At 55.7% G+C, this 10132-nt stretch overlaps 1 protein-coding gene across 1 annotated transcript in view; it reads right to left on the reverse strand.

Annotated features, from left to right (window-relative positions):
- The window catches only part of Tp73 (tumor protein p73), a 44667-nt gene extending 35495 nt beyond the window's left edge, over positions 1 to 9172 (reverse strand). The window contains exons 1-2 of the mRNA XM_028860259.2: positions 9035 to 9172; positions 8603 to 8723 (exon numbers count right to left, since the gene is read on the reverse strand). Of these exons, the coding sequence (XP_028716092.2) occupies positions 8603 to 8723; positions 9035 to 9165 (252 nt within the window). The 5' untranslated portion in view covers positions 9166 to 9172. The remainder of the gene's footprint in view (positions 1 to 8602; positions 8724 to 9034) is intronic.
- Between the last annotated feature and the right edge of the window lie 960 nt (positions 9173 to 10132).

Raw genomic sequence — 10132 nt, forward strand, 5'->3', positions numbered from 1 at the left:
CCAGGTGAGGATGCTCTCTGCAGGGCGGGGCAGCTTCATACTAAAGCCCAAAGCAAAGATGACCTCTTTGCATGAGTTCATCGGCAGCTGGGTAGGCTGGACAGGATAGCTCAGAGACCCTGAGCATGGCCAGCCACCAGCCTCAAACACTGTTTCAGGATTGCCCAACTCACAGGGCAGGAGCAGTAGCTCACCCACCCCGATCAGACACCACCAGCCAAGTCTCCCAACCAGCTTCCCACTCCCTGCCCATCCAGAAGCTGCTGGTCCTCAAGAGCTACCCCAGGATGAACAGAACAGAGCCTGTCTACCTTCCAGCCCAGGATATGCCTCCAGCCTTCCCAATGCCTCTGGCCACCCCAACTGGTAGCAGGCACCTGACCAGGGAGACAAGTGAGAGAATGTCTCTCTGAACCCCGACCGCGGCAGATCCTGCCAAGCCCCTGAGATGCATGACCCTATACCAGGCGCAGCACACCTACCGTGGCAAGGTGTCTCATGGGATCACCGACGTAAAGCATGGTAGGCTCGTGGGGGTCTGCACACGCTGAGGAGCTGGTGTGCCGCGGGACGAGGCATGGGTCTGGGTGGCTAGGTGGGGTAGGGGCAGATTGGTGGCTTCCCGGTGGGGTGGACTGAGTGGTTGTGGCTCTGTGGCTAGGAAAGCAGGAGCCAAGGATGCTCAGGAGCGTGTGGGCTGGGGGTTGGCATTCTCTCCTTGCCTGCCTCCCTTATTTCTGTCAACTGGCTGCATCCAACAACAAACCGGGGCCCACCCCTTTATCCTCATGACTGTTCATCAACACAGGGCAGGCCTCAGCTTGCCCGGAGATGTGTTGGACCGCACCAAGGAGGCTGCGCAGGGGGAGCTGGTGGGGATGCGGGGTCAGTGACTGGCTTGGAGATCATTTACTCCCACTGTGCTCCTCCTAAGCTGCTACCCAGCGAAGGCTCTGGGGGTTGCGGCTGTCACCTATAAACAGCCTCTGCTCTAAAGCGTGAGCAGTCAGCCCTGGTCTGGGAGACCTTGGCAGCCAGGGCTTGGCCACCCTGAAGGAAGAGATGGTGTTGCCAGCCTTTGCGACCCAGGTGAGAGAACTTGCCTCCTCCCAGGGAACTATGGACCCAAGGGGACCACCCCAAGGTCTGAATAGAGGAGAGACACACCAGCATGCTTGTGCCAGGGCACCTGTGGAGAGCCAGGCATAGGGCTGGGTGGGGTCAAAGAACCCTTAGCATTGCCTTATAGACAGTATTTTGCCCTGGCTCTACCAAAGCCAGGAAGCAGGGACATGGCCACTCCCACCAAAGAGAATTCCCGAGAAACCCCTTGAGAATGTATCTCAGCCACCGCAGACCTTGCTCAGCCAGGAGCTCCTCCACATCAACATCTGCCCAGTGGGGACCGTACGGTGGTCACACTGCTCTTTGTCTGGGGCATCTGAGTTTCAGGTCTGTTTCAACCAGGAAGTCACCTTTGGCAGAGGTACCTGAACCCCTCTTGTCTACAACAGACATGTGTCCCATGAGAGTGGACATCGGCACTGAATTTCCAGGCCCCCTGAAACACAACAACTTGAGCCCCGTATAGAGAGTTTAAAGATGTTAAAGAAGATGCAGAGATGGAATGAAGACTGAATCCTTCTAGCCCTTTCTTGCCGAATTCCAAACCACCTTCTGCCTCTCCTGAGAGCTGGGAGTAGCTGGGCTGGGGCAGAGGGCGGGGGCTGTAGCTGTAGCCCCTGTTCAGAGTCCTGGGATCCACAGGAGCAGTGGAGCTGCTCTACCTCATCCTGAGCTCTACAACTGGCCCAAGAGCCACAGCCCCGCCTGGCTTGGTTGTGGCTGGAGCCACAAGTTACACCAGCTCTGCACTGCTCACAGGTCAGCTATGAATAATCAAGTCACTTTGTTAGTCAAGTTTGGGGGGAGGCGATCTTCTGGGAAACACTGCTCAGGGTGTTTACAGTAAGAAGTTCTGGGGGCAGCTGCAGCCTCCCTCCCTGGGGACTAAGGGGCAGGTTTGCAGACTCCCACCCTAGGAGGTGTGGCCAGGCTGCTTCAGAGAACCCTGAAGAGATGACCTTCAGGTTCCTGAATGCGGTTTAGGAAACTGTGCCCCCTCAGCAGCTCTGAGTCCTCACGTCGGTTTTACAAATACCCAAAGGAGAAAACAGGGGAGAATTAGTGCAGGGAAAGAGAGCAAGACTGACTTCAAGAAGAGCTCGTGCCCACACTACCAGAGGAGGCACCTGGCTTGAGAGCCTGTCAGCCCCATGAGAGAAGGCACATCCAGCTCTGAGCTCTCCTCTCCATCACAGCCTCTGCCCTGGCCTGCCTCCTGCCTCCTCCTAGGTGGTCTGTCTGTCTGCCTCAGGTTCCCCCAGGTAGTGGTAGGGTCCTCAGGTGCCCCCCGCAGTGCTAGGGGTCCTCAGCACCTGCTTCTCTGTGTCTCTTGCTCCACCTTGCTGACTGCTCCTGCAGAACCCTCACAGCTGAGGCAGGAGAGTGAAGTTCTGCAGGCCCCTGTTGCTCTTTCTACACCACATGCTCTGGAGAGATAGCTCGTCAGAACAGACAGGTGCCTGAGTGTGGTGTGTTGGTTCAGGAGCAAATACACCGTGTACTGGCCCTTCTAGTGGCTTTGTTCCTCTTTCCCTGGACCCTGGAGTGGGCCAGGGGAGTTGGGGGGGGGGGTCGGTTGAGTTCAGTGCTATAAACGTAAGACACTCTTACCACCAAAGCCTGCCAAGGTAAGGGTGGCCAGGAACCACTAGGGGTGGTGGGTAGGCTTGGGGTCCCCAAGTGGACTATACTGAACCCAGTCCCTGTCCCCAACTTAGCCCCACACTTCCTCTCGGTGTAAATTCTCCTTGCAGAGGTATATCCTTCCTGACCTACCTGCCCCAACGATGCTCTACACAGGGCCCATGTGTGTCCTTCTCTTGGGCTGGAGAGATACTTCCCTCCTCAAAGCCAGGAAGGCTTCCTTAGATATCCCGTGGGGTCTCAAGGCATTGACTCCCTGGCTCAGCCCCCTACATTCTGCCCTATCCAGCTGCAGCACCACCCCCAAACCTCTGTGGCTCACCTGCCCACAACAGCTGATACCAGAGAAAGGCACCAGCCAGCGGGCAGGGGCACCTATGGTGGAGGTGCAGGCCTGGAGGAGGATGTGGAGAGGGGAAGGAAAGGGACTGATCCTGCGGCCCTGCCCAGGGCACCTGCCTCTCTCCCCTTTCCTTTGTTCAACCACGGCACCTCCATACTTTCTCTACATCCTACGAGCTGGAGGGGCCTCTGGCTCTCAGCGTCCACCTTCATGTGGTTCACAGAGACTCTAGGAATCAGAGGGAAGAGGCTGATCCAGCACTGTGTATATGGGGTGAAAAGTGGGATTCCTGCCCTCAAAGCCAAGCTCCTACTGTCCCTTGATACACGTTGGTGCTCACAAAGGGGACTTTGCCCTCCCTTCAATCTTCCAGGACAGTGTGGTGGAAGCCTCGATAATAGGGGATTTCCTCCCCCACTCTCCTGCGAATCCCCCCTCCCCGCACCAACCACATACACACGTGACAGCATCCGGTGTAGTGATATATTGTGTCCACCAATATATTGTGCACCCCAAAAAAATTATCTAAGGATCAGAGGAAAAAGTCAGCCGCTATAATAAACATAGAAGTTAGGCAATGGTAGCACATGCCTTTAATCCTAGCATTTGGGAAACAGAGATCCATCTGGATCTCTGTGAGTTCAAGGCCACACTGGAAACAGAGCCAGGCATGGTGGCACATGCATTTAATCCCAGCACTAACTATAAAGGTCTGGAGGTCTGTACAGACAGACAAGAAGTGACAGAGCTGGGCAGAAAGAGGAAATGATGTAGCTGGGACAGAAAAGCATATAGGCATGGGTAGACAGGAAGTAGGTCTCTTTGGAAGCTTAGGGTTGGTAAGGTGAGGTTGGATGTGGCTTATTCTGCTTCTCTGATCTCTCGGTTTTAACCCCAGTATCTGGCTCCTGTTTTTTTTTTTTTTTTTTTTTTTTTATTAATAAGACCGTTTAGCAATTGTGTTACAATCCAGAGCCTCTCAACTTTGCTGGACACACTAGGATGGGCTGGACAATCATTCCCATCCCCAGCTAAAGCATGGTTTCTGTAAACCACCTGGAATCTTCAAGGACTGCCAGAACTGAAGACCACTGCCAGGGCCAAGGAAACCCATACGCAGAAGCCAAATTGGACAAGGGACAAAACCAGCTCCAGGACCCGGTGCCCCCACCCAGCAAATTGTTCGGGACCTTCATGGGAACAGTCCGGGAAACATAGGACCTCATCCGTGCCCTCACCATCACTCCCTGTGGGAGAAATAGCACCTGTTGTCCTCAAACCCTAGAGACTTCTGTCACCTCTCCATTTTACAGATGGGGCCACTGAGATCCAGAAGACTAAAGGACCTTAAGGTCTTCCCAACTTGGAAGGCCAGGGTGGGCTCTGAACCCAGGACCTTAGGGACCTTTGATTTCCCCCTACCCATCATAACCTTCTAGTCATTGCTACGTCGTCTACATGGCCACAGGAAAATGAAGGCCACCGGGGCTCACAGCTTCCCTCACCAAGCCTGGGGCTCTTCCAAGATCCACTAGGTGCCTAGCTGCTCCTGTCCACACCAAACCTAGTCACCTCAAGTAATACCAGGATGTGGTCAGATTCAAGGCCTGGCCAGCCCCTCCACACAAGGCCAGGCAGGTGAGCTGGTGCTCAGCCTCAGCTGGGACTCAGGATTTTGCACATCTCCCAGCATCCTCTCTATTCTAGCCCCTTCCATCACCCAACTTCACAAGCAAGGACATGGAGACTCAGAGGCGTGTAAGAACTTGAACTCACTGACTGTACCAGTTTCTGCCAGTCATTAAGGTTGGGTGAAGGGCATCATATAGTTTTGAGGGTTCACTACAGCTGGTGGACCTGCTCAAGACCTCCCATGGGACAGAAAGTAGTCTCCCACTCAAGGCCCCTTGGACACAGAACAATTGAAGGGAAGAGATGTCCCACCTGTTCAAGGACTGGGCTGGCTTAAGCCACCTTTTGCTGGACTATCCTGGTATTTGGGTGGGGTTGTCCAGCGCATAGGAACAACTAGGCACTAATCAGCACTGAGTGAGCTTCTGTTGGGGTGGGGAGGGTACCAGAGGACACAGGAGGTAGGGTTGCTGAGAGCCCTCGGTACCTCAGATGCCAGAACTGCCCACTGACCTGAGAACAACTCTGGGTAGTATTCCTTGTCCTGGACCCAGCCAGAGACTGGGCTAGAGTTCTCAGGGCTGGGGCTAGCACTTGGGAGCTCTCATCCAGCCACAGGGTTGAATGGGCCCAGGTACCCAGCCCTCTCACCATGGTTTCCTCTCTGTACTTCCCAATCCCCCTGGACTCTAAGATTATACATACTCAGTCATTCTCTTAAAAACCACCCAAACGCTTCAGAAACTGCTGCAGATGTTGGGGTGTGAGGCTGGGGCTTCACTTCGTGCTGATGTTCTGCTAAAAAGGAACAACACGTGGAACTCACATGTGAGTCCATGGCACGCGCACCCTCCTCTCTCTGTGAGTGCCAGCCAGCTCCTCGCTCCGATGTCCATCATATTTCAGAGCCCTGAGTGTGAGTTGTTAACCTCAACTCCTGAGCTTCAGACACTAGATACATAAGAGCACCCACACAACTGACACGTGAGAGTGTGGGCCTCTGCAGGCTACCCTCTGGCTTCCCCAGACCAGGAGTACCTACTCTGTAGTCTGTGCCCTGACCACTGTTTCCTTAGAGGCCCATCCTGCAACAACAGGGGACTTGTAGGTCCCCAAAACAACTCCACAGAGCTGCACCCCAAGCCATTATTTCCATCCTATGCATCACAAGACTCAGCTGATAGCTAGGAACCCCATCACTGGCCACCTCGCCTTGCTTGGGAGCACGCCTCCTGCAGTGTCAGGATGTCCCTTTCTTCCCTGAGCATTGTGACACTGATAAGCTGTAATCAGCTGTGTAATTTATGAGCTCAAACTTCAAATACCTCATTTCACAGCGTGCAACATTTAGTGCCCCCCCGCAGCTCCCCGCAGCCCTCTGCCAGTGGTGGCAAGGCCATCTTCCTGCTGATGAGCTCTGGAGTCCTGCAGGCAGATGGCCCTAGACATTGCTTATCTCTGAGTCTTGATCTTTTGCTCTCAGAGCTGCTGGGAGTTCTGAACATACAGGAAGCTTTTGGGGCCGTAGCTGTCGCTTGAGAGGACTGGACATAAGAGTCAGATGAAGCCTGCAGAAGGGAGGCCAGGAAGTCCTGGTTCCAGGGAATTCCCACTTCCAGGAGCTGAGCTGTGCACCCAGGAATTTCATCCATGGCTTTACTGCAAGACATGTTGCTGCCTGACAAAGCGGGCCCCTTGTTTGTGGAGGCGTTGTGCCCCACCCGAGTTACCCCTGCTGGGAGCAGCATGCCCCAGCAGGTGAGGTCTCATGAGCACCCTGCCAACATGTTTACATTGGGCATCCTTAGGACCAGGGGTGGGTCCCATATCCCTAGCCTCAGGGGCCCGGGCTACTGTTCCCTGCTTTCCCCTTCAATCCAAGACCCCCACCAAGGTAGGTCAGTGGAGTCTCAGCACTCTGCCCTCTCAGGCATGGGATGGGCAGCTTGGGCTGGGGCAGGCAGCTTCCAGCATTCCCAAGGCAGGCATCTTTAGAGTCTTTGTGTAAGCCCCCCTCACCCCACCGCTCTGGAACCTGGTAGCCATCTCCTGTCCCTCTAGACTGGAAGACACTGATATCCTAGACGGTGAGGGTCAGGATCTTGTCTCTGAGGGACAGCAGGCAGGATGGGGGACTATCCTTCTTGCCATGCTGCAGGGCCACCTTCTGACCCATAAGTCCCAGGCTACCCTTCCACAGCATCTGCCTCAGTTTCCTTGCCTATAAAAGGGACACTCACAGGTGTTGAATGAGGGTGATCTGCTGCTCTGAGATACCAGGGCTAGACAGGCAGAGACAGACCAGGGATGGACAGGCAGAGACAGACCAGGGATGGACAGGCATAGACCAGAGATCAGGGCTGGACAGGCAGAGACAGACCAGGGATGGACAGGCATAGACCAGAGACCAGGGCTGGACAGGCAGAGACAGACCAGGGATAGACAGCCAGAGACCAAGGATGGACAGGCATAGACCAGGGCTGGATAGGCAGAGACCTGAGCTGGACAGGCAGAGCTCAGAGACATGTACACCACCAGGCTGGCACCCAAAAGACCCCTGCCCACCAGGGCTGCCTCTGTAGGAGACAGTTTTCTTCCACTTCCACAGGGACCAGTGGGCTTTGTCTAGCATTCCACCCTCTACGAGAGGGGTGGGACGGGGAGGTGCCTCCTGCCTTTTCAACCTTGCTGTACACTCATTCTTAAAGCTGGGTCTTCATGGGCCTCTTGTTCACTGAGGCCCAAGGTGGCCAGGCTTCCCCTTCCAAGACAAGAGTTAGCGTCACACTTCCCCAGCCTCTCCAGCCCCTGGTCCTCTAGCACTTAGCCCATCAGGTGCTAGTGGGAGAAAGGGTGTGCTGGGGACCTGCTCAGCTCTCTGGTGCCTCTGCAGCTGACATGTGCCAACCTGGTCTGGGCTTTGCTCTTCCTTCATGTGCTTGCAGGGTTCCTCCAACAAGTCCCCACCCGACACCTTCCCAGCCCCCGTGTCTTGTGGGATCCCAGCACCCTGGTGGTCCAATGGGGGAGGATATTGAAGAGAGAAGGCCTCAAGGGGCTTCCTCAGGACTAGAGGTCTTCACATGCCCCTTCTTGCATGCACCAGCCACCTCCCTCCAGCTCGTGGTCCCACCAGGGCATGGCAGTGGTAGCAGGAGAGTCGGGCAGAACCCCACTAACTACTGTGGCTTGACAAGAGGAGCTCCCAGCAGGAGGCCACATTTCAAAGGCTGGCTGCTTGGCACCCCTGCAGGTCCCGGGAAAGAGAGCCCCCAAGATGGGGAATGGAGCCGCGGCTCCCACTGTCCACATCTTCCCTCCTGATATAGAGAGTACCTCACTGCCCTCCATCCTGACCTGGTCCAGCAGTGGATACAGGGACATGGGCCAGTCAGAAAGACAGGGACAGCTCAGTGGTCAGTAGCAAGGAGCACAATCAGACCAACATGGAGCCGGCTTTCTGGGCAACGGAAAAAGAGAGGTGCCCTCTCCACAGGGCCTTGAGGTGTTGGGGAATCCCAATTCCCTTCTCTCTGAGAGGTGAGGGTGCCTGAAAACAAAAGCACCCCAGAAAAAAACAAAGAAAGAAGCAGTGAAAGAGGCACCTGGGAAACATGTGGGTGCAGCCATGCCTGACGCTCTTCTACCACTGAAGCCAATCATGCTTGAATCCATTCCTACCTAGGAGCTGGCCTAACAGGAGCTGGCTATATATTTACTTCTTTATGATTTGAAGTGTCCTGGCTAACCAAAGGTGGGCCACCCAAAGCCCTTCTTCCTTGTTCCACTGGTTCCTAAGAAAAGCCAACCCACATTTGTTACCAATGTCCAGTCTTCAGCAAGGTCTGCTTCACTCACCATGACTGAGGAGGTCATGCCCGGCAGGTGGAAGACATCCATGCTGGTCTCCTCGCTGCCCACCGCCTCATTATTCCCTCTGTTGGGCGGGGGGAGGTCAAAGTAGGTGCTGTCTGGCTCCCTGTGTCGTGGGGAGAGAAAACTGTTAGCTTCTGGCCCAGCATCCCCCAGAGTTCCCCCTGGCTCAAGACGCCAGGGTACCCCATGGCTCGTGGCAGGACCTGTGCGTCCCAAGAGATCGATCCTATGTCCTCCATCTTCAATAGCTTTCCTACCTCTGCCTCCTGATCTCCGTGCCCTGGACCTCTCCTGCCCACAGCAGTCTAGTCCATGGCCTAAGGCAGCTGCTACCCTGGCAGGTCCCTCTTCCAATCTGTTCCAAGCTAGCCAAGACCAAGCAAGCCCAGTGGGGGAGGGGGTCTCCATACTCACAGAGAACTCCATAGATGCTCAAAGGTGGCTCCCTCGCCCGGGGAGGAGGAGGGGGACTGGGCCATCTCCCCTACACTGCGGCTCATTCTGGAGGAAGAAGGAGGACAATATGAGCATCTGGGGAGTTCCATCCTCCGCCTTCCTCAGTACTGGGGGAGATCATGGACAGGGCTGGCTATGACAGTGCACGGGAAGCCCAGAGCAGCGGCCAAGCTCTCCACCCATGCTGCCCACTGCTCCTCCTCACCCTCCCCTTCTCTTCCTCCCTACCATCCCCCCCTCAAGCAGGCTGTCCTCTGGTCCAGGAAGTGAGACTGGGGCAAATTTGGCTTTAGAGATGTCATTCCTAGATTCTGATGAGATGGGAAGGGGTCTGGACAGGCAGGAAACAGCCTCCGGAGGACAGGTAACAAGGGCACCCCGGTGTAGATACTGTGGGGTGAGTGAATTTAGTCTCCAGAGTCTTGGGTCAGTTTGTGCAAAAATGAGCCAGGACTGCCATCACCATGTTCTGAGCCCACAGATACAGCCAGGATTAGGTCAAGCCAGGTCTTGATTGTGTGTTAGTGGGGGAAGGACTTGGAGATGGCTCAGACTTCACCCTCCTCTTACTAAGAGCATGGGTAGGGCGCCCCCTGCTGGAGCCAGGCCTGGGATGCATAGCTGTGCCGGCTGCTCAAGATGGGCAGGTCCTCCCTGGACCCCCAGGAAAGAAAATTTCACGCTGCAGAGTCTAAGGACAAGGCCCTGAGACTGGACTGGAGTTGTCACCTGTGGGCAGTCTCCTCCTCACACAGATAAAGGGGAACAGGGTCACCCTGACCCCAGCAAGGACCCACTGGCTCTCTCCGCACTATTTCCTTAGCAAGGCCTCCCACCCAGGCTCCACCCAGGAGGAGAGGGCAGGGACTCCCAACTAGTGACAAGTTGTGTCACTGTGGGAGGGTGGGGCAGGGAAACCCCAGCCCACCTGCCCGCTGCCCCCATCCCAGCTGAGGAACAGCTCCCCGGGGCAGCCTTCTGGGCCCTGGGAGCCAGCCTGGTCCAGCCCTCACTGCCAAGCCGACAGGTCCAGACTTGCCCAGGGCTGGCAGGGCA

This window comes from Peromyscus leucopus, chromosome 2, assembly GCF_004664715.2.
Source record: "Peromyscus leucopus breed LL Stock chromosome 2, UCI_PerLeu_2.1, whole genome shotgun sequence".
Classification (NCBI taxonomy): Eukaryota; Metazoa; Chordata; class Mammalia; order Rodentia; family Cricetidae; genus Peromyscus; species Peromyscus leucopus.